The following is a 24,860-nucleotide window of genomic DNA, read 5'->3' as shown; positions in this document are numbered from 1 at the left end:
GGGACAGTTTTTAGACTTTAAGACGACCTTGTTCCACCACACAGGGTATTAAGCCTTTGAGAAACATTACTTATAAGCCCATTTCTGTGTGTGTTTGTTCTCCTTTCGTGTTTGTTGTAAGCAATCAAAGCCCTGCATCTTGTTCTAATGAGACATGCTTTTATGCTCAATGTTGGACTGCTAGTAATTATAGCTATGCAATAGTTACCCACATGCCCCATTGGGTACCCTTACCTGTTGATGCTCCCAATGCCATGACTCTCTTTAGACACAGGAGAGATTTTGGGATTACTGCAGCTATAGTGACAGCTGTCTCCTTGGCTGTGGTGGGTGCCACCACTGCTGCCATAGCCATGACCCAAAATATCCAGACAGCCCATACTCTAAATAATCTGTCTACCACTGTGGCGCAAGCCCTTGACACACAAAGTGGCATTAATGGTCACCTAAAAGGAGGACTAATGGTAGTTAATCAGAGGATTGATTTAGTCCAAGAACAAATTGATGTTCTGTGGCAACTTGCCCAGCTTGGTTGTGAGTGGAAATTCTCAGGGCTGTGTGTAACCAGCATACAATACCAAAATTTTACCCATGCAGCGAATTTGTCTAAGCACCTGTCCAGTTATCTTTTAGGTAATTGGTCTGGAGAATTTGACGGCCTCATGAATAAACTAAGGGTCGCCATCGTGAAGGTGAACTCAACACGAATAGACGTTGGGCTGGCAGAAGGATTGGCCTCCTGGATGTCCGCCGCCATGAACCACCTAAAAGAGTGGGCGGACATGGGAGCTCTAGCTGGTCTGATGGTGCTGATATCTGTGGTTTGCCTCTGGTGTATTTGTCACATTAGGTCTCGCCAGCATCACCACGTTGCCATGCTGGTCCAAGCATTTGCGGCCATGGAAATGGGACAGTCCCCTGGTATATGGCTGGCCACCCTACACAAATAGTTAGAGCACAGGATGCGAGGCAAAGCACTGCACTTGGAGACCGGAGTGGCTAACCTGGAATCCATGGAGAGCATGCCTGATTGCATGTGGGTAGATGCCACTTCTCCCACCCCTGTGCAAAGGGCATCGGGCGCTGCTGACGCTCCTTGGGTGTAAAAGCCTGGGTAAGCATCAGCATAACCTCTAGCACAACGGGGATCGGGCCTCTGTTCTCGCCTGTTGCTAAAACAAAAAGGGGGAACTGTAGGGAGCTGTGTGTAGCCGCGCCCTAGGATGGCGCTGGTTTCCGCCTTCCACCCCCTCAGGGGGTGAGCGCTCCTGGTAATCAACAACTCCATAAAAGGCCAAGGCTTGGGCTAATGCATTGCTTCCGCGTACCTGGACCAATGGACGGTACACATGTGGCGCCCCATGGTTGGAAGCCCTGAGACATAAGCTAAGAGCAGGGGCCTCGAGGGGGAAGAAGGCTGATGTAACAGGGCAATAAAAGCTGCGCAGACACAACCAGTGGTCGCGTCTTCCTTGCTGGCAACGCCGCGTGCAACACAGGGAGATAGCTCAGCAGTCTAAACACCTGCCTGGCAAGTGCAAGGTATCAGGTTTGATCCCTGCTACCACATCCTGTGCCAGCCCTGAGCCAAGCTGGCCACTGAAATCAAGCATGGTGGCACACCCCTCTAATCCCACCACTGGGGAGGCTGAAACAGGAAGATCACTACAAGTCCCAGTTGTGTAGCAAGACCCTGTACTGAGTAAATAAACAAACAAATAAATAAATAAATACCATAGGATGGAAACAAAGGGGGTAGTGCAATGCAGCACAAGAAGTGGCAGCTGCATTGTCAAATGGAGACTTGAGTCTATTTCTGGCATCTATTAGTGGAGTGAACTTGGGTGAGTCATTTAATATTTCTGAACTTTGCTTTATCTGTCGTAAAATAAAATTTAACAGTGTAAGTTATTTTTAGGATTTAAGATTATAATTCTGTGACCTATTCCCCTAGGAATAATGGTTCAATAGGTGCTAATTCATTGTGGAAACTTCATAGAAGATAAGTAATGTGAATAAGAAGAATGCATTACACATGTATTCATTAATATTTTTATTTTTACAAAGCTAAATGGTCATGACATTTTTTCCACTTTGTAGTTAAATACATTAACACAGTATTATACCCCAAAGGTTACTCCATATTAGTATATTTCTCACTCTCCCCAGATAATACTTTCTGTGTATAACATACTTTATTCAGGAAAAGCTCACTGGCTGTTTGCTGTTTTGAGTATTAAACAAATCTTACATTTTGATTGTTTTCCTGACAAATCTTTGGAATATATTCCTCAAGCAGTACTCTGAATCACAAAGTAAAAGTTATGTAGTGTTGTGGTTTTGGAGCTATGCCATAATTCTTTGATGATCATTCCTGTTATGATTTGTGTCTAGTTGCCACCTCAAAACCTCGGGCAGTCGCGGGACAGTGTTCTAGAGATTGTGATTAATTCTTGATCCAATTCTGGGATTATGGCTGTGAGTGCTACACTTGCCCTGGGACAGATAATTTGCACACAAATGTAAGGACAGCTATTCTGTTAGCTGCCTTGCTAGCTGCCCCAGCTGCTCCTCCTCCCTTTGCTCTTTGCTGTTTTCTGCAGCAATGAGCTGCTGCCCTCTTCCATGTGCCTCTCTGCCTTGGAGCCAGCCAAGTATGGACTGAAACCTCCACTAACTGTGAGCTAAATAAACCTTTCCTTCCTTAATTTTGGGTGTAAGGATTTGTCCCAGCAACCAGAGAAAAGTAACTGAGATAATCCCTTAAGAAGTAGACCTCAATTTCCATCTCTTTGACTGTAGACTTCCCTTAGTAACTCTCTTTTAGTAAACAGAATACAAAAGTAGGAGAGAGCTCTTCCAATTTAAGTTATAGGAAAGCCTGTGGCTTCTGTCATCTGTGACTTTTCTTCCTTGACTCACTGGTCTATGCAGAAATCAGCTACCTCATCATCAAGGAGCCTTGAAGAGAGGATGACACCATGGCATAAGATAAAGAGACAGCCTGTGGAAAGGCCCACATGGCGAGTAAGTGGCCAGAGGCCTGTCAGTTTCCATGTAAGTAAGCTTCAAATTAATATTCTGAAGCTTCCCCAGTCCTTGCTGAATTTGGAAGCACATGCTCCTCTAAATGTATCCTGAAGTATTCTGCCCTAGTCTGTGGTTTTACTGCAACCTCAGGCACTAAATCCAAACCATCCAGCTCAGCTGTTTCCATATTTTTGACTCATAAAAACTATAAAATAATAAATGTAATTTCAAGCTGCCTAATTGTGAATAATTTGTAGTTTTGCTAGTTTCTGTCAAGCCTTCCAGAGAGGCCTCACCTCAATTCAAACTTCCATAGTTCCATCATATTTATTTATTGCTATGTGCTTATAGCAGTGTAACCACTAAAGGGAAGCCTACACTCTTCCTAGGTGAAAAGCTGTCTTAGTCTTTGTTGTATGGTTATATCAAAGTACTGACTGAGCCTGGACACTTTATTTAAAACAGAGGTTTACCTGACTCATAACTGGTGGTTAGAAGGCCTGAACATCTCAGCAACAGTGTGTGGCAGTAACACAACATTTTTCTTCCAGCAGAGAAGCTGGAAGGAAAGTATCCACATTCAGAAGGGTTAAGATTAAGCACCTGTGCTCACTTTAAGGACCCATTTTTGTGAAAGCCATTTGTTACCCTCTGCTTTGCCTCCACCAAACTTTAGTCAGGCTACTCCTATACTCCCAACAGAACTCTAAACTTGAGCTCACCTCCAAGTGGAAACAGTCTGTCATGGTTTTTCTCTACATGTCCTCCCAGAGCTTCAGGCAGTCAAAGAGCGGGCTTCCTGGAGTTTATCATTAATTCATGGTCTCATGCTGGGATTATGGGTGTGAGTGCTACACCCGCCCTGGGGCAGATAGACTGAATGCAATAACAGGAAGGGAGAGAGGCTTGCTTTCTGCAACTCCTTCCTTTTTTGATCTTGTTGCTTTTGCTGTCTTCTGTCACCATGAATTGTTGCCCTCTGCCACGTGCCACTCTGCCTTGAAGCCAGCCAAGTATGGACTGCAACTTCCAAAAACTGTAACCTAAATAAACCTTTCCTTCCTTAATTCTTAATATTTTGTCCCAGCAAGGAGAGAAAAGTAATCAAAATACGGTATAACTACTGCTACATTCCCATCGCAGCAACCATCTTTCTGAAGAAAGCCTCCTTCACTAAATCCAGACATTTTTAGACATAAGAAATAGAATTGCTAAATGTAAAATTCGCTGCTTATTTAACTATATGCCCAAAATCACAGCCTATGTGAAAAACCCTGTGTCCACTTACACACACAAAATATCAGCTTAACGTGCGTTTTAGAAAAAAAAAAGTATGAGGTGTCAAATTTCAGGTAACAGTTTTAGTACTCATTTTCTATAGCATTTTTTTTTAAGTTTTTCTTTTAAATCTTGGGGGTTAAAAAACATTCCTTAAACTCTTTCTCAGTCTTTCTTCTCGCGCCCTCGCCCACGCTGCAGTCGCGTCTCTGCGCCTGGGTTCAGTCCCCCCGCTCCCGCCGCCCCCTCCGCTCCCGCCTCGGGTGCCCCTCCACTTCCGGTTCCCCTGCGCGCCTCCAGGTCCTGCCCTCCTCCGCTCTCGCCGTGCAGCTCCCTTCCTCAGTTTCCTCTCCTGCTCCCTTCCGTCTGCCCCTACGCGTACTGGTGCCGTTCCAGTTCCCCCTACAGTTCGTTTTGGTTGTTATTCGCACAGTGACAGAGCCTTACCGTTACGCATCCCTTCCGACCCCTGACTTCAGCCCCGCAGTGAACTCTCCCCAGGCCGGACTGCACTCTGACAAGCTTGTGCGGACGCGCTGACAGAAATATTTCACCATTCCCAGTGACTGCTTTTTCACCACAGCGTTCTTTCCGTAAACAACGGTACCACTCCAACTGTTTCCCCACCTACGCCCCTGAAAAACTTCTTAAACGTTCGCGGCTTACAGACCGACACCGTAGTCCTGTCTCTCCTTTAGCCTCCCCTACTCCGACTGCGCTAGTCCTCCCCTTGTACGGCACCGACCGATCTCAAGATGGCGTCTCCCTTGTGGAAAGTTTCAAGGGAGCGGCCATATTGGTTCCTGAACAAAGCGCCCTGTACGGAAGAGCACAGGTTCCAGCCCAGCGCGACGCTCCCGCACAGGAAGCGGGAGCGGGCTCACTGTGTGGATGTGACAGCTGTCATCTTTAATCTGCGATGGGCGTCTCAGGGCCTCGTAATCAAACTGGTGGTCAAAAGAGGTATCTGTGCAGCGATGAGTGACCCGCTGGGCTTGGTACTGGGAGGTGGGGGATGAGAGGGGATCTATGATGGGAGATTTATGGTCACAAGTAGAGGATGTGGAATTAGTATTGGGCTTATTTGGGAGTCAGGGGTGAAGTGAGCTATTTGATTAACAGTTATGGAATGAAGAGGTGATGAGGTGATTGTGGAATCGGGCGTGGTGTGTTGCGGGTGAACTGTTAAGGGTAACTGCTTTAGGCTGCTGTGAAGTACCAGTGACTTGTGGAAGGGCAATATGGGCTAAATGATGAGGGCATCTCCTACGGGTTGCATGACCTCCAGGCCCAAAGGTTCCAGTATTTGGAAGTGCACTTCTATGGGCAGACTGTCATGTAATCACCACCAATCTTCTAAAGAAGGCTTTAACTTATATTAAGTTTCACAAGTCACAGCAACTCCTGAGTACTTAAAAGTTCAAGTCCCTCTTTGTATATTTCCTCAGAATGCCATTGTCTTATTGGCCTAGTGCCCACCTCAACAATGATCATTTTAAACAAGACCAAAAAAATTAAAGGAAATATGATTATTGTGAAAAATTTATTTCAGTCCTCTTCTTTCAGTGAAATAGTTTTGGGGTTTTTTGGTATTTTTGTTTTGTTTTGTTACACCAGAAATACTTATTTAGCATCTACTGGGAGTGTGGATATTCACATAACTTTCTCTTACATATTTATTTTGATATGGCCTGAAATATCCCATATAAAATGTTAATCATTACTCTTCCTGTCACAAGAGCCCCCACTTCTTCTGAGCCAATTCAATGTTCTCAGGACTCCTCCTGGAAATGAGAAATATTGATCAGGTTTGTACCTTCCTATATAATAGTATATTCCCTTTTGTGAATGATTCCAACTTATCATTTTAAAATGATAAATTATTTCACTGAAACTGCATTACTGAAAATCCGCAATAAAAATTTAAACAAAAAACCTTAAAATTAACATTTTAATCAGTAAATATTGATTTGACAGAAGTTTGTTAAGTTATAGGAAAATATGAGATCACTTGAGATTGGAATTTGAGCTGCTGGTTCTTTCTGGGGAGTATGGGAATACATTCCTATTACTACCACAGAATGCCTTCTGCAATTAAATCTTTATGTACTTTATGTACTTATCCATGATTATTGTCTTGTGTTTTGTTCAAAAATAAAATTGCTAGTTCCCAGCAATAAGTCATTAGTAAATTAACTGGAAATTTATCTGTACATCAATTTAAAAAGTCTTCCATTTCCATAAGTTCAACAGCCATGTTATAAGCACGAACAGAGGAAAATGTCATGATTAGTACCTTTTCAACATGTGGTGCTTCCTGATGTTTCTGTAAAGCTCAAACAACTTTTTCCCTCCCACTGATCATTATCTACTTGATTTCTAATAGTCATTGTTTCAAGAATGTGGAAGTTGTGAATGGGTTTGGGCTGTGAAAATTTGATTGGGATCATCAGTTTTGCTTTTTCAGGCATCTGCCCTTTCGGAAGAGTACAGAAAATGAAGTCCCAGGTGAGTTCCTTTTTTAAAATTAACTTCCTTTGTTTTTCATACAGTCAAATATAAACTACAAGTAGGTAAAATTTGCATTCTGGGGAAAGTAGCAAGAGTAAAAATCAAGACTTAGAAACAGAGTTGCTCAACAATATGTAGAAAATCTGGTTTGAACCATGTTTATAAATTGTTGTGTCAATTTTCATTTCATTTCTTACAGACATTAATGGCTATTTCCTTAAACCCAGAGAGATAAATTTCCCATGGGAAGAAAATATTTCTTAACATGTAAGAATAAAAGGAAAAATTCCTTTTTCGATTTCTTGGCAAGTCGTAGAGTATATAGGTTCTCACCAAACATTAATGAAACATTAGTTGTCTCATAACTGTTTCTTAAAGTTATCTTTTTTCTTAGAAAGTGTCAATATCTTAGTCAAAGTTTTGGGATCAAGAATTGGCACAATATTACCAAATCTACTTCTCCCATTGTCTTTGCAATGATTTATTGAGGCACAGTTATACTATTTGTATAAATATTGTCAGTAGCTGTTGTTGACTTACAATGGCAGAGTGAAGCATTACACCAGAACCATATGGTTTTGCAATGCCAGAAATATATATTTTGTCTAAAAATTTTGTTGATCCATACCTTAAAGGAACAAACTAATTATAAAGGCTTCCTACAGTCTACTTTCACCCAAAGATAAAAAATATAGATATTTTAGATAGATACAGTCTAAATACTGCTCCAAAATACATTTTTTTCTCCGTAAAAGCAGACATTGAATTATATTTATCCAGTTAAGGTTAGGAGGGCAGTGTTCCCTGATGTTCCATCCTTTACTGTGCTTTCAGAATTCATAGGCTGACTTTCTAAATTTATTTTCTCTCTAGTTATCCTTTTTTTAAAATCTGTATTAATTTTATTTTCTCTGTGTCAGCATTCATTGTATGCTTGGTATAAACTTTGAAACTATACAAGAAAATTTAAGAATAAATATCTTTTAACTTGAACTTTTCTTCTGAGATGAATAATTTTATTTATTTGAACATTCTAAATCTTTTTTGGTATAACTGTAATTAAGTATATACATTATAAAAGCACAAGTAGGAAATGTATTTTTTCTTCTGCTTTTCTTTTGGAAAAAATATTATAATAAATATTTTGTTCTGCAACCTGGTTTTTTAACTTTCCAGTATAAAAGTTTTGGTATATATTTTATCTTCCCATGTAATACATAGAATTCTCCTTTGTTATTTTAGCAGATGTATGGTATTTCCTTATAGCTTTGTTGCCTGGGATTGATTCCTCATATGTAAAAACAGAGACTATCCTCTACCCAAGATTATTGTGAAAATTTACGGAATAAAACAGCATGGCTAAAACTAACTAGGGTGTGGCTTTTACTGTATGTGTTAGCTCTTATTACATCATCATTCTCAATTCCTGAAATATGCTTTCATATTAGTCCTTTTGTATACTTTACAGAATTTAACAACAATTCTGTTGAGAACAGATGAGTTTGTTTTTCTTCTTGGCTCTCAGTATCTTTACAGCTATGTTCTCCAATACTGTGGCCACAAGGAATATGTAGTTATTTAGCCCTTAAAGTTGGACGGAATTAAAATGTGTTTTAAGTGTGATGTTTGAAATTTCAAAATATGGTTTTAAAAACTCATTAATGGTTTATAAAGATTACATATTGGAGGGCTAGCCAAATAGCTCAGCAGATTAAAGCACCTGCTTAGGCAGATGCAGTGGCCAGGGTTCAGTCCCCAGTGTGCCATGCTGGCCCCAACCCCGGAGCGCACTGAGACAATGATTGAGACTGAGTGTGGTGGTGCATGCCTGTAATCCCAGCTCTTGGGAGGCTGAACACAGGCAGATCATTACAAGTCTGATCTACGTAGTGAGACTCTGTAGACCCTGTACTAAAATACAGAAAGAAAGAAAGAAAGAAAGAAAGAAAGAAAGAAAGAAAGTCAGATAGACAGACAGAAAGAAAATATATTGAAATATTTTGAGTGACATATTAGGAAATAATTGAAATAATTATTGGAAATAATTTTTTGACATAGCTCCTAGAAAATTTTAAATGATCTTTCCCCTAACATTCTAGTTCTATTAGATAGTATCTTTGTTATTTTTTCACTCCTCAGGCAAAATACCCAGCACCCAAAGCTAAAGAAAGAAAAATTTATTTTGACTCATAATTTATAGAGGTTTCAGTAGAAAGGCATCACAGACGATAAACAATTCATGGTAAGCAGAACATAGCAGAAGCAGCTGAGCAGCAAGTCCAAGTGACCAGTGACAAGCAACTATAAGCAAGGCTCTTTGTGTCCTTGATCTTGTATCCAGGTGGATACAAGATATTCACACTCAGGATGGATTGTATTCACCTTCTTAATCCTAGCATTGCACCATAAAGCAATCCCAGCATCACACAGTAGACCCGGCCACCTCTCAAAAAGCCCCACTTTTTTTTCTGCAAAGCTTTATTCCAGAGGGGTTCAGTCCTTGGCAGCTGCCTTTTTCATGGCAGCCAGCACGTTGCTCAGCTCTCACGCTTCCTCTTGTCAAAGGTGTGCATCCCCACCCTTTTTTTTGATGAACTTGAGGCTGCTTTTGTCCTTGGAGACCTTGAGCAGCTCCATGGTGCACCGCTCACTCGTAGGAGGCAAATCTGCACACCTCCTAGATCATGTCTCACATGAACTTGGTGTTTGATGAGACATCCGTGACTGTGGCTATGCCTTAGTTTGCTCACATTCTTAGTCACCTTGTGGCCCTTGCTGAGGCCCATAGCCATGGGCTAGGGTAGGGCCATGGCTGCTGTGCTTCAGTGGTTGCTGTGGTAGAAGCAAGCCCCACTTCTGACTGCATGAGACTTAGCTAAATACAAGCCACAACAGCACTTCTTTAAAGAGTAAAAATGGTTTTTTCGTGTTGTGGTTTGGGGATTAGGAAGCTGAACAATACAATACAGAACACATATTTTAAGATTATTTTATAATGAATTGCCACAGAATCGTATACAAAGAGTGCAGGATATCTCTCCACAGACTAAAGACCAAAGAATCCACCTGAGGGCCTGGATCCTAATATCATGCATAAGTCCAGCTGAACACATAGATACTATAAGAGTGCCTCTCATAAGGCCAGTTTGAGGCCTGGAGCACACAATAAATTCTCATGCAGGCCTGTTCCACAGATCTGTGCTGGAAAGGCCCAAAGGCCCATGGTGGAAGCTAGATAATTTGTGCCAGGAGGATAAAGGATCTGTGATGCAGGCTGAAAGATTTGAACTGGATCCAGAAAGCAATGCTCAAGGTAAGAAGCAGAGCTCCCCTGAAAAGTACTGTAGCTATCCTCAGCCACAGTGAGGTGCTGGAGCTCCAGTGATAAAGAAAGCTGAGTTCATCAGGAAAGCCAACGTGACAAGTTTCCCCAGAAGGCTGAGCTGTGTACCCTCTTCCCCTCTGGAGCCAATCTTCCTAAAAGAACTGTAGCAGTTCTCAGCAACAATGAGGTCCCAAGCTCCTCCTACAATGAGAACAGCCAGGGTCATCAGGAAGGCCAGCATGACAAGCTTCTCCAGCAGAACAGCCCAGAACAACAGTTTCCAAAACCTCTGATAGCTTCTTCAAACAGCTTCCCCAACAGCCTCCCAACTGCTTTTCCAGTTTTGCTTCTTAGGCTGCAAGCAACAGTCCTCAGGTGGGCCTCCCACACCCAGCACCACGCTAGTTCAGTTCAGCTAGGTAGAATTAGTTGACTACAGTTGACAGTCCACTACAGTTTGTTTGCCAGTTTACCCAATAGGCCCAGTCGCTATAGCTAATTAGCTGATTAAATGTTTACTCTTTAAGAGGAGGACTTTATATTTTTCCTATAGCATGCAGAGGTAAAGTCATCCTTTTTCACATAAACTTTTTTCTCGTCTAACACCTACCCCTCTTCAATTTCTTTCCTCTTCAAATGGCATTTCCATTCCCCAAGCCTCCTATGCTATAAAGAAATGTTTGTAAATAACCACCTTCCACTGATTATGCATATTTTTCTTAAAATTAACAAAATGTATGCCTGCTTAATATAGAAAAGCATCTAAGTATCATTAATAAAGCAAATATTAAAATAACAGATAAATTTTCCATCAGAATGTGTTTCCTCTATAATGCACATTTATTATCTTTCTCATATTACTCTTCAACTCAAAGGAATGTAATTGGCTAACTTAAACTATTTTTAGTGAGGTTAAAACAGAAGTAGTCACTTACTTTAATTTCTGTAATCTTCACTTTTAGCAAACATTTCTTAAGTATCAAAATTATGTTGTATGTATCCTTTCTCTGTCTCAAGTTTTCTTTTCTGAGAATACTGATGAGAAAAGTAAGGTAGAGAATTATGAAATACAAAAAGCTCTCTTATAACAGAGGAGCGATGTGCTGTCATAATAGAGAGGGGGAGCACCCAGCTTTGTAAGTTCAGTAATCAAACTTTGATTTGGGCTGAATATCACAGGCTGGCCTTGAACTGATGGTGATCCCATTCAACCGCCCAAGCAGTGATGACAGCCCTTGGGCTGAATACTAACAACCCTGATGAATTAAAATGCAGTTCATTAAAAACAAAACTTTGAATCATAAAGGAAGTGCAATCAAGATGGAAAGAGCGTTTGTAGAAGTAGATGCAGGGTGACTTTAGGAAGGCTAACAGTTTGAGAAAAACTGAAGTGGGGATTGCTTCATGGAAAGCTTGACAAAGGGTGTGGTACTAAAGTGAAATATTAGAGATCATGTTTATGATGTGTGCAGTACAGGCTGGTAGAAGTCCATAGTGTATGAAAAGCTACAACACATTGTTGTGGCCAGGAAGCAGAAAGAAGAAACCAGGGGTGGGGGCACACCCTTCCAGGTCCCTCTCCTAATGATCTACTTCAAACCAGGCCCAACATTAGCTCTTAACTCATCAGTGAACTAATCCATGATCCAGTTACTTTCTAAACACATGAGACTTTGGGGGGAATACCCCAGATCTAAACCGTAATACCTTACAGTTTATTAAATTGCCATGTACACTAGGTAGATCTACTCCTTTCATTTTCCTGATCTGTCTAACTCTTTTTGCTTAAGGAAGGATATTACATTGTTTCTCAAAAACTCCATAATGCAAAACTAAGTGTGTATATTTTGGGTACTGTTATGGCTTCTGTCTAGATGCCCCCAAAAAACTTCATTCAGTCATAGGTGGGGCTTTTTCAGAAGTGGCTGGATCTAGATTATGTGATATTAGGATTGATTCATGATATTAATTCTAGACTTCAGTGGCAGTAGGATTAAGGGTATGACTGTTACCTGGCCTAAGAGCAGATAGCCTGGATAAGATACAAGAGACAGAAAAATCTGTGGTCATTCTTCATATACACTTAACTATTATTGTGCCACCACTCCAAAGAAACAAGATCTCTTTTGTTTAGTAGGCTAAATAAACCTTTACTTCCTTAAGTCGTAAGTGTTGGATATTTTGTCTCAACAATGAGAGAAATATGACTATTACTGGAACTATAATAGAAATGGTAGTAATGATCCCTTTAGACTGAACAGGAATGCACTCTTACAGGGGTTAGTATCATTCAAGGATGTGGCTGTGGATTTTACCCAGGAGGAGTGGCAACAATTAGACCCTGCTCAGAGGACCCTGTACAAGGATGTGATGCTGGAGAACTATAGTCACCTGGTCTCAATGGGTAAGGGTAGCTTCCCCCAAAACTTAAGAATTCTCCAGCCATGCTGGCCCACCCCCAGGGCAAGCAGAGCCAGTGATTGAGACTGGGTGTGGAGGCACACACCTGTAATCCCAGCACTTGGGAGACTGAAAACAGGAGGATCACTATGAGTCTGATCTGTGTAATGAGATCCTGTACACCCTGTACTAAATACATTTAAAAAAAAATTCTCCAGTCAAGTGCTTTTTTTTTAATCAGTTACTGTATCAGTTACTGGCATGTGGCCTATATAATTATTTTTATTATCTTCATACCACCCTAAATGGGGACTATTACTTTGTTGAAGGCTAACTGGAAAATTTCATTATACATCATCTGAAACTTCTCCTTATCTTCTTCCTTCACTACAGTTAATCCAGTTTATTCATGATTTTTGTTTAACAGCGTATCCAGTTTCCAAACCAGATATCATCTCCAAGTTGGAACAAGGAGAAGATCCATGGATCATAAAGACAGATATGGCAAGCTGCAACTACCCAGATGCAAACTACACAGGTAAAAGAAAAAGTGAAATATGTTTGTTTGATTGACTTTAGTGCATTGATGCCTAATGCTCAATGCTTATCATTATTTAAATATCCTATTCTTTATTCTTGTTATGAGAAATTAGTAAACATTCAAGACACATTCTTTATAGGCATTTAGTAAGAATTCAGGAATTATGGAAATTATGACCCTTTGGCTATTTGTGATTAGATAAATAAATAGACAATGTTTTTAATGAGATGAAAGGACTATAAAGCCAATAGAAAGCAAAAATCCATCTGTCAATAAGGCTTATACCTTAGAAGGTAAATTTTCCTGACACATGATTACACACAATAAAATATCAGATAACTATTTTAAGAATTGAAAGAGGGACCAGGGAGATAGCTCAGCAGCATAATTGCCTGCTTGGCAAGCACAAGCTCCTGAGTTTAATCTCCAGTACTGCAAATAAAGAAAAAGAATTGAAAGAATTCAGAACTTAAAAAGGTACAGCAAACATTGAGAAGATATTTTGAAAACATGTAGCTGTTCCTTATAACGTTTTTTCTTTTTTACCAATTTTGCGTATTCATATCTGGTAATCTGAGTAGCTAACTTGAAGAAATATTAAGCAATAGAACAACCATTGTCAAATTCCTATTTTTTTGTTTGGTGAAGTTCTATATTGTTTGTAATTATTTGGTATTCTCTTTAGATAATTAAAAAAAATTAAATCATGTACCTGTAGGTGCTCTGAATTATATAAGTTCTTATAATGCTGCAGGAGATAAAAGAAGGCTAAAATGTTTTGGAAAATAAAGTATATGAATAAAACTTTGGAGTTAGGAAAGCATAGCTTTTCTATATGTTGATATACATAGAAGTATTATTAGAAATGTTTACTTGATACACATAAAAAGTATTATTAGGAATAGAGAAATTTAAGTGTGTATTCTTGTTGTGAATCATTAGAAAGATCTTGAGTTTTCTGTTGTTATGCTTGTTGGGAAAAGAGACAGATCAAGTATTTTGCATATAAGGGAGATCTTGTTTGTTTGGCTTACTGGCAGAATAGTTAAGTATACATAAGAAATAGTTTATAAGGCAAAGGAATTCAGACAGTGTAAAGGGTTTTTTATTCAGAAAATAGGAAAATTGGGAAAATCTTAGAAGCATAATCCAAAATTAGAGTGATAAGAACCTGCACACTTTTTCCTCTCCTTCAAGTCTAAAGTTTACATGAATAATTTCTCTTCAGCATTCTCACATTTTAGATGTTGCTGTCTTCCAAAATGTATTGTTTGAGTTTACATGCTATCTTAGATCATCCCTTTGTTCCTATTTTTGCAATCTTCATTGTCCTTTATGCTTTCTTTATTTTATCTTTCCTTCTTTCAGACAGGAAGAATATCCATCATAATTCCCAATCATGTACTTTGGGAACTTTTTCATTTCACGATAAGGTAATAAAAGCAGTCACACAGGACAGTTCATTTTACCCCATTAGAAAAATCTATCATGGTGATGGACAGCTGAAGACCTGTCAGGAAAATCAAGATGGATTTTTCAAGCAAGTTACATTTCTCAAAACAGTGTTCGATGCATCAAGTCATAAATATAATTCATTGGAAAAAATATTTCAAGAGCATGTAGAGTCAGATATGCCAAAAGAAAGACTTCATAAATATGACTCATTTAAAAAGAATATAAAACCAAAGTCTGACCTACCTTGTTATAATACAAGTAATTCAAGAAAAAAATTAGATGACAGTTTTGGTGATACACAATCATCTAGCCACAATTTATCTAATTCTAATCTTGAGAAATTACACAGTAGAGTAATAACCTGTAAAGATAATCATTGTGAAAACATTTTCATCAGTAAACAACCCCTTATTCAGTATCAAAATGTTGAAAATAAGGAGAAAACCTGTGTCTGTATTACATGTGGAAAAGCTTTTACTAAGAAGTCACAGCTCATTGTACATCAAAGAATTCATAATGGAAAGAAGCCATATGATTGTAGTGCATGTGGAAAAGCCTTCAGTGAGAAGTTTCATCTCATTGTACATCAGAGAACTCACACTGGGGAAAAACCTTATGATTGTTCTGAATGTGGAAAAGCATTCTCTCAGAAATCATCTCTCATTATACATCAGAGAGTTCACACTGGAGAAAAACCATATGAATGTACTCAATGTGGAAAGGCCTTCTCTCAGAAATCACCCCTCATTATACACCAGAGAATTCACACAGGAGAGAAACCTTATGAATGCAGAGACTGTGGAAAGGCCTTCTCCCAGAAATCACAACTCATTATACATCATAGAGCTCATACTGGAGAGAAGCCATACCAGTGTACTGAATGTGGAAAGGCCTTTTGTGAAAAGTCTCACCTGATTATCCATAAAAGAATTCACACTGGTGAAAAACCCTATAAGTGTGCTCAATGTAAAGAAGCCTTCAGTAGAAAGACAGAACTCACAACACATCAGTTAATTCATACTGGGGAGAAACCATACGAATGTGCTGAGTGTCAGAAGACATTCTCTCGGAAGTCACAGCTCATCATACATCAAAGAACACACACTGGAGAGAAGCCTTATAAATGTAGTGAATGTGGCAAAGCCTTCTGTCAGAAATCACATCTCATTGGGCATCAGAGAATTCACACTGGAGAAAAACCGTATGTATGTACTGTATGTGGGAAAGCCTTCTCTCAGAAGTCTCACCTCCCAGGACATCAGCGGATTCATACAGGAGAGAGACCATATATATGTGTTGAATGTGGAAAAGCCTTTTCCCAAAAATCAGACTTGGTGTTACATCGGAGAATTCACACTGGGGAAAGGCCCTATCAATGTGCTGTATGTGCGAAAGCCTTCATTCAGAAGTCACAACTCACTGTGCACCAGAGAATTCATACAATGATAAAATCATAATAAACTGACCACAGGTAAGCCTTCAGTATTAGATCAGGCCTTAATAATTATTAGAAACCTATTAATTTGGTTTAAGTATGGGGATGAAATCTTTTAAAAGTAAATTTCTACAAGGGAATCAATATTTCTAGTGTTATGATGTCTGACGTTTTTAGCTAAAATGATATAAAATAATTATGTAAGTGGACTTTTTTGAGGCAGGGTCTCACTATGCAATTTAAGCAGGTCTTAAACTCACTATATAGTCCAGGCTGCCCTCAAATTTGCAGTGACCCTCCTGCATCAGCCTCCCAGTGCTGGGATTACAGGCATGTGCCACCATGCTTGGCTATAAGTGGAATTTTTGATATAATATGTAAAGGTTTTAAAGTTTTGAACTCATTGATCTGTGGAATAAAACATGTATACAGAATGCTGTCAATTTATGTACTTCTTACCACATATAATGTTACTAAAATTGCTAGTATATGCTTGGCACAAGTATAATCATACAGTTCACTATAAAGGACATAGAAGGAAGCTTAATTAGAAATTCACCTATGTCTCTTCAGCTCTTTCTAACCCTCAATTCTGTGCTCTGTTTTCATGGAAATGAGCACATTTACAGAGAAAAATTCCTGAGGTGAAATGATGCATCTCATATCCTCATATACTGGGGCATTTAATATCTCTAAAATACCTCCCACCCAACTCTTGTATTCTCATATATTCTTTTATGAGCAGCTTTAATTTAGCAATTCTGTTCATTGTAACCTGCAGGAAGATCATAACTAGCAAGGATGACAGCATCTTTGTAGTAAAAAGAGCACCTGCACATGACTCCTGCTTGGGTCCTTAATGTTTCCAGCTCATCTGAGCCCTCTCTGACTAAATAATCTATTGTTAAAATGCAAAATTCATCCCAGCAAGAAACATTATAGAGGAGAGGCACTGACAAGGCTGTGGGTATTCAGTATGAAGGATGTCAATTTTCCACCTGAGTATGATTATTAATGGAAAGGAAAAAAATTGAAATCCAAAGAAGCCAATTTAAAAAAAACAAAGCTATTTTTTAATTAAACAACAGTAACAGTACCATTAACATACAGTTAGCCAAGACTTGGGTATGAAATTTCAGTGGGTTTTTGGGTGTTTTATGTGGTATTAGACATACAGTTAAGCACCCTGCTGTTGGTTATCAAATGACAGATACTAAATTTTCATCAGTAAACACTGTTTAATGCTCTGTTCATCATTCATTATAATGTTATCTTACTGCTTTCTATAATGTATCAAACACATCATTATATTCCTCAGCATTCTTCAGTGAAGTTAGATCAGTTTAGTTCCCTACAATATTCATTGTATCTCATACTATAATCCCAATAAACTTTAAAAACATCTTACAGTTAGTTTTAGAATTATATACAGAAAAGTTCCAAGGAAAGAATAATGAAGAATCTTTTGAAAAACAAATTTAGAAAATTTACAAGATTAAGATTTCCTGAAGACTAGTCCCTTAAATAATTCAAACACTATAGGTAGTCAAATAGATGAAGGGTAAAAGTAAATCCAAAAGCACCAATATTTGAAATATGGCAAAGATGTCAGTCTAAAGCAGTGAGATGAAAACAAGTCAGTTATCTGGGTGAAATAGTAAAATCTTAACAGCACATACTGGCTGGAGAGATGGCCCAGTGGAATAAGTGCTTGCCTGGCAAGCTCAGGGACCTGAGTTCAATCCCCAGTTCTGCAAAAATAAATAGATGAATAAACAGCACATACTTTTCATAAAGTCAGTTCCAGATGAAAGATTCCCAGGTATTTTTTTTCATAGTATCACATCTCTGTCTCCAAACAACCCGACTAAAAAGGCACCACAGAAGTAAGAGAAAACAAATGCTTTCTTACTCCATACACTCTTTAAAGATACCTCCCTTCTTTTTTGCTAGGAATTAACTCAAATTCATATCTCTGGAACAGTCTAACTCATGAAATTGGACATTTTTGCCAAGCTTGCTAGTCATATAGTTCAAGGTTATCATCATCTTACATCTTTATACTTCAGGAGTACTGATGAACACTAAAAATGAGCTGTGTTAAGTTTGAAGACAGTTCTAAACCAGAGAGAAATGTTGGAAGGAAATCTACCTCAAAAGTTGGCTGGCAAATGAATGATTTCAACCTTTCCTTCTCTCTCTCCCACTTCTTTTTCTTTCCTCTCTCTTCTACTTCTCCATCTCACCCTGATCAGTGTGACAATTTGGACTATAAAGTTTAAAAATTTCATAAAGTCAGACATGGGTAGCTATATTATGTCAGGATCTACTGTAGGCAGAGAGCACGTTCTGTGAATAGCCTCTAGGCTGAGTATTAGCAAGCATATCTGGAATAACTGGTGGTAGAAAGTAAGCCAGTGCTCAGGCCATTCCCTGTTAGATAAATATTTTGAATGTCACCCACAGATTTGTGGGTAAGTGAGCAATATGCATAGAGGAAAGCTCAAATGAGGCAGTAAGTAAGAGGGGCTAACCAGTCTCCAAAATACAGAAGAGAACCAGCCTCCAAAATATAGAAAATAACCCTCGTTCTTGATCATTCCTCCATTTTCCTTCTGCCAAAGACCTACATGTGTAGTAGACATACTGTTTGACTTCTTACTAATATCCACCCTCTCCTTGAGCTGCATAAGGAACACTGTCCTACCTCCTTGAAGGAACATCAATAGAAAATTAATGAAACTAAAAATAACTAACTTCTTCAGAATTTCTCAAGTACCTACACTTACATTTTCCATACATTTTACTCAGTCTTATGTAAAGTGAATAATTGTAAAATGATGAGTCTTAGAGATAGAGGCAATGTCTTGTGCACTGGTGGGGAAGCCTCAGGACCTCAACACATTTCCAGAACACTTTGTCCCCAAGCCCTGCCATCATGTACTAGCCCTCAGTAAAGAATTTCATACTCTCCTCACAAATCCGTCATGAAAAATATCTCATCGTTCTACCTTTCATTTAACAAGTTATGTTTGGCTCTCACTTTTCTGCTCCTGGAGGTCAAATGTGATGCATGTGTATTTCATTTTTGTCTTGACAAATATTGTTTTCACCCTAACAAGAAAATGTTATCTGGCAAAAACCCTAGAAATTTAACTCATTGTACCTCAATAAGGCTCACAGTGATAGCAAGTGATATAGGGACACTTGCTGTGAAGGAAATCTGAATGGGGCTTTCTGGATCACTAGGTACCTCAGAGACTTTCATAGTGTGGCTCCCATAGCTCTGAAATTAATATGCAAAGAGGGGCTATCCAAAGCAAACATAATTCCTTGTGTATAAGACAGATTCACACCTATTTGCTTCACCACAATCACAGTGTCTAGAACAGAGAGCCCCAAACTAGTAGAGTATAGGATAGCGTTGGAATTTAAGTCAGAGACTCTCATTTTCTTTACAATCTCCTTGTCTAGAAAGGAAAGTGAAATCAGATCTGTTTTCTTCCCTTTCCAATGTTTTCTTCCATGATTCAGAATGTAAAATGCCCTCTGAACTAATCAGATCAACCTTCACAGATGACTCAGTAATCCAGTGGAGGACAGGAAGCAAATTGGATAGGAAAAAGGTTCTCAGTAACTGAGAGGTAAAGATCCTTTGTTATGGATATGCCTTCAGTAACTACTCTTGACATCTGGGATACAAGGACATGGCTCTGGCATCAATGCAAAGCCAGTTGTTTGGATCCTTCTCACTCCAGTGCTAGCCAGGCAGAGCCCTCTTATCCACCTATAAACTTATTTACTAAGAAATGGCTTGCTAGTGAATAGCAGGGGACACAGTAAGCAAGAGTTGAGAAAAATTCTTCCAAACATTGACATCAACTTGACTCTAATTACCATCCATTACATCAGTGCTGCCCAGAGAAACTAGATACTCATGACAGCTGGCCGAAATATTTCTATGCAGGCTCACTGGCTCTCTGCCAATGTTCAGGGTACCTGTCCTTCTCCTGGACAACTTAGTTATATTAGTAAACAATGTGAAGATCCTTGTCAATCATAATTTTCCCTTCCTCCATCTCAATCCCATCTTAAAATGAGAAATCAGCTATAAAAACATGAAGAATCCACTTTTGGACTTTTCTTCCTTTTACCTGTTCTTCTTTGACTTTCTCCTACTTGGGAAAATATAAAGAGATTATGTATGTGGAATGAGTCAGAGGTACAAATGTAGGGAGTTTGAGGATCAAATGCAAGAAAAATCTCGCTCATATGCTACTTAGAAATCTAACCTCAGTAGTTTCTGCATTAGGGAAGTATGTAATGCTGCCAGTATCTGCCATGAGGAACTTTGGGAACTTATTCTGATGACCCCACTGCAATAGACAAGCCCCTGGGGCTGGAGAGATGGCTCAGTGGAATAAGCGCTTCCCTGGCAAGCACAAGAGCCTGAGTTCAATCCCCAGTTCCGCCAAAAAAAAAAAAAGGGACAAGCCCCAGTCCAAAGTCCTCTTATTGCTTCCTGAGTGTCTGCAACAGGTGATCAAACTGCATCTCCTTTTAGAGTTCACCTTATTCCCAGAGATCTATGTAGTCTTGTTTCCTCTTCTCTCATTGCTGGGACAAATACTCAACACTCAAATGAAGGAAGGAAAGGTTTATTTAGCTCACAGTTACTGGATATTTAAATCCATACTCAGCTGGCTCCAAGATAGACTGGCACCTGGCAGAGGGCAGCAGTTAATGGTGGTGGAAGGCAGCAAAATAGCAAGACAAAAAGGGAGGAGTAGCAACAACATAGGCAACAGAAAGCAAGTCTGTCTCTCTGTCTATCTTATGTTGTATTCAGGCTCTCAGCCCCAGGCTGGGTGTAGCACTCATACCCATAATCCCAGCAATATTCAGACCCATAATCCCAGCCTTGGATCATGAATTAATCACAAAATGTAGAACTGTGCCTCAATGACTGCAAGAACTTGGGGGCACAGATACACACAAACCATAACATATGTCCTGATCTCTGGGTTTTTTCCCATAGCCTCCCAACAGCAAGGTAGCTATCCAATCCTATGATGCACTCACCTTCTGTTATATACAGGTGTCCCTCCAAAGTCTCCTGCAGTCATAGGTGGATGTCTTGAAGGTGGTTGAATTAGAATGTGTGAATGTAGATATGTGCATGATGCTGGGATTAAGGGTGCTTCACACTGGGTAAGGTTAGATAGCACTAATCAATAATTTTACAGCCTGATTGAACTATAAATCAACCAAGAGAAGACCACCTGCTGCTGCTGCTCCTGCTGCTGCCTGCTTTCCATGCTGTGATCTGTTGTTTCTCCTCTGTGGTGCTCCTCTGCCTTGCCGTCTGCTTTGGAGCCAGTTTACTATGAACTGAAACATCTACAAATTGTGAGCCAAAATAAATCTTTTCTCCTTTGACTGTGGGTACTAGATTTTTTGTCTCATCAATAAGAAAAGTAAGATACTTTGGGGGTCACTTTCAAACCTAACCATAATATTCTGCCCCAGAAGGCTCATTCTCATCTCTTCATGGGAAATGCACCTTCAAGAGTGGCTAAAGTCTTACCAGTTCCAGTATTTTTTGAAAGTCCCTGTCTAAAGTCTCCTCTGATACTTAAATGCTTACTTATGATTCCCTGTAAAAAATTAAAAGAAGCAGAGAGAGAGAACATGGCTGAATAGAGGATGAGCCTCAGAGCTACTCAGAAATTCAGCTAAAGCACAGGTAATGGAAAAAAAGAGAGGGATATAGACTCTGAAACTATAATCAATTTGACTTAAGAGACTAATAAGTCAAGCAAAATATAAATAAAGGATGTAAAAAAATGGTCAGATAGCCCACCTGGCATCCACTGGGTCACCAGATTGGGACAAATGCCCACCATACTTGGAATCTTTAAAAGAAAAAAAAAAAGACATACTAAAATAATGTGACTATCATGTCTGCATCTTGTACAATGAATAACCAGTAAAACAATATGCAGTGTATTAATTATGGAAACGGTGCTAGTAATACGTTTTGAAACTATCTAGTTGCTATTTGTTTCTCAATAAAAAAAATAATAATATGGCTAAATCAAGCCATACAGGGTAGATCTGGAATGTAACATCCCCTGACTCTTCTCCTTTCCTCTAAACAGAAGCTGCTATAGCCCAGCAATAAATTCTGCCAACACAACCTGCTTCCTCCATGACCATCAACCAGTTTACCTGTTTTCATATTTTTCCTTATTGTTTTTCTTTTCATTTGTTTTTCTTTTTCTTTTTTCTTTTCTTCCCATTGCTTTTGCGTACCAGAGCACTAAGTGGAACCACAAAAAAATAAGATTAAAGACTACAGGAGTATGTAGTAAGTGGAACAGCTAACTCCTTCCCCTTGACCTGTGGTTAGAGAGATACCAGGGATTAAATAGCCTTGGATCTTGGAACTGAGCTCCAGGCTTGTCTCAGACTGTTGAAAACAGAAGCAAAAAGAAACCCCACCACACCCACCATCTCACCCAAGGAAGTAACAGACTACAGAGGAGGTGGGTGATTGTGGCACCGAAACTTGTAAAGAAAAGAATGAGAAGTTTGAATCCCACTTTTGAAGAGGAATAAGAATTGGAACTGAGCAGAGTTGGCCTACAACGGCAGGAACAGAGGACCAGACCATAACATATGACCCCCACCCCACCCTACAAGTGACCTGAGAGGACAGAGACTTGCAAGTGAAAGAAAAACACAGAAGTCTGAGAAAGGACCAGAAGGAGCCAAAAGTGTGTGAGACTTGGAACAGCACTGGGTCTGTCTGAAAATAACATGGCAACTTGGAGACAGACACCACCAGGAGAAACAGAGTAAGGAGTGTGAGACTGCTAAGGGACATACAGAAAATACTGACTGAAGATTCTGGCTCCACAACCCCACATGTTGAGACCAAGATCAGCCTCAAATCCTGAAGAAATGGTACTTGAGCCTTGACAGTGTTATCCAAAAGTTTTGGACTCTCTATGGACACCAGAGGAATTTTGTGAGTTTCTGTTTTATTTTTCTTCTCTTTTTGTTGATTGTCTCTGTTGGGAACTATTGATGCTGTAAATTGGTATTATGTGTGAGGGCAGGACAGGGCCTTAGTGCCTAAAGTCATCAAGCTACCTCAGTCTTAAAAAAAAAATCCTGCCTGGACAGTTTTGGCTCTTAGTCATTAGTTAACCTTGTGCCTCATGGTACTAACTTTACAAGAGTATAAATAAATGCCCCTACTCTTGTTGTTTGGGTTCTTTGTTAATCAGGCAAATGGATGATCACCTGACCTCAACTATAATCTCTTGTCTTTATTTTCTAAATCCACTTGCTGTTTTTTCTCAGAAACTTCTGGAAGACCAACAAGTCCCTATAGTTTCCCATTCATTTTCCTCTTTGTTTTTTGTCTTTTACATAAATTTTTGTTCTAATCTATAGCTCTTCTTCCCCACTTTTCTCAATTTACCAGTTGATATAATTATATTTTCATATGAGTGAATAGATTCTCTAATTTTTTCTGGTCAACTTCAATAATCCCTTACTCCATTCTTTTTCTCCCCTTCTTCCCTTACTCACTGTGCCCTCCTCTCTAGTTTCCCAAAGCTTATATGATCATCTTTCACCCTCCAGCCTGACTTCTATTCTTATCAATGAATCAGATTTGAAGACACAAACACAACTACAAACATTGAGCCACCTTGTCTTTGACATGTTCACTGAAAGAAAGGTAGCCTCTTTAATAAATGGTGCTAGAAAAACTGTCTTTTCACATGCCAAAGGCTAAAATTAGACCCATGCCTGTCACCATGCATTCATTTAAAGTCAAAATGGATCAAATATTTAAATATTAACACTGAAATATTATAGGGCTGGGGAGATAGCTCAGGAGCATAAGTGCCTTGCCTGGCAAGCACAAGGTCCCAAGTTCAATTGCCAGTACCTCAAAAAACAAAAAAAAAAGAAAAGAAAAGAAAGAAAAAACACTAAATCTTCTGGAGGAGAAAGTAGGTACAAATCTTAAAGACGTAGGGATAGGTAGACAGTTTATGAAAATAAAACTGCACGAGAAATCCTTCAAAGAATCAACAATTGAGAGCTCATCTTTGAAAAGTTTCTGCACATCAAAAGTCACCAACAGGGTAAAAAGGAAAAGTATGAATGGAAAAAAATTATATTCCACTGTCCCTCTGACAAAGGACTCCTATGTAGAACATATAAAGAATTTTTTAGAAGTCAGGCCTCCAAAATTCAAAGACCCAATCCAAAAATGGGCATCTGAGATGAATATACACTTCACAAATGAAGAATACAAATGGCAAATAAATATATGAAAAATTGTGTACTACCATTGGTCATTCAACAAATGTAAATTATAACAACACTGAAATTCCATCTCACCACAGAAAGAATGGCTATCATCAAGACGTGAACAAATAAAAAATGCCAGAGAAGCTGTGGAGGAAAAGGAACGCTTCTCCACTGATTGTGGGAGTGCAGACAGGTAAAATCATAATGGAAGTCAGTGTGAAGATTCCTCAAAAAGCTGTGATTTGAGGTCCCATTTGAGCCAGCCATCCCCCTGCTAGGTATTTTTCCAAAAGAATTGAATCATCATACCACAGCAATACATGTGTAGTCATGTTAATAGCAGTGCCATTTGTCATAGCTAAATCTTGGTAGCAATCCACATGATCACCAACTGAGGAACAGATTTAAAAGATGTGGTATTTTTACTCAGTGGAGTATTACTCAGCTATAAGAGAACATAAATTTGAGAATTTTATAGGTAAATGGATGCAATTAAAGATTGTATTGGTAAATGACATAAATCAGACCCGCATGTGCAAATATTGTATTGT

At 39.2% G+C, this 24,860-nt stretch overlaps 1 protein-coding gene across 6 annotated transcripts; it reads left to right on the top strand.

The window, feature by feature from the left end:
- Positions 1-5,065: 5,065 nt before the first annotated feature.
- Positions 5,066-21,292, top strand: Znf300 (zinc finger protein 300). Of its 6 annotated transcripts, XM_023715321.1 has the most exons (7): positions 5,066-5,271; positions 6,048-6,116; positions 6,776-6,816; positions 10,014-10,132; positions 12,422-12,548; positions 12,972-13,082; positions 14,454-16,177. In XM_023715321.1, exons 4-7 carry the CDS (start codon positions 10,124-10,126, stop codon positions 15,995-15,997), a joined length of 1,791 nt encoding a protein of 596 aa, XP_023571089.1. In that variant the 5' UTR covers positions 5,066-5,271; positions 6,048-6,116; positions 6,776-6,816; positions 10,014-10,123; the 3' UTR covers positions 15,998-16,177. The 6 variants fall into 6 exon arrangements, with proteins under 6 accessions (XP_023571089.1, XP_023571086.1, XP_023571088.1 ...); XM_023715318.1 differs by lacking the exons at positions 6,048-6,116; positions 10,014-10,132 and adding an exon at positions 21,222-21,292 and having other exon boundaries at positions 14,454-16,011; XM_023715320.1 differs by lacking the exon at positions 6,048-6,116.
- The last annotated feature ends 3,568 nt before the right edge of the window (positions 21,293-24,860 follow it).

Source organism: Octodon degus, unplaced genomic scaffold, assembly GCF_000260255.1.
Source record: "Octodon degus isolate 3935 unplaced genomic scaffold, OctDeg1.0 scaffold00040, whole genome shotgun sequence".
In the NCBI taxonomy this organism is placed as follows: Eukaryota; Metazoa; Chordata; class Mammalia; order Rodentia; family Octodontidae; genus Octodon; species Octodon degus.
The sequence above is the reverse complement of the archived record's forward strand: the minus strand, read 5'-3'. Positions and strand labels throughout refer to the sequence as shown.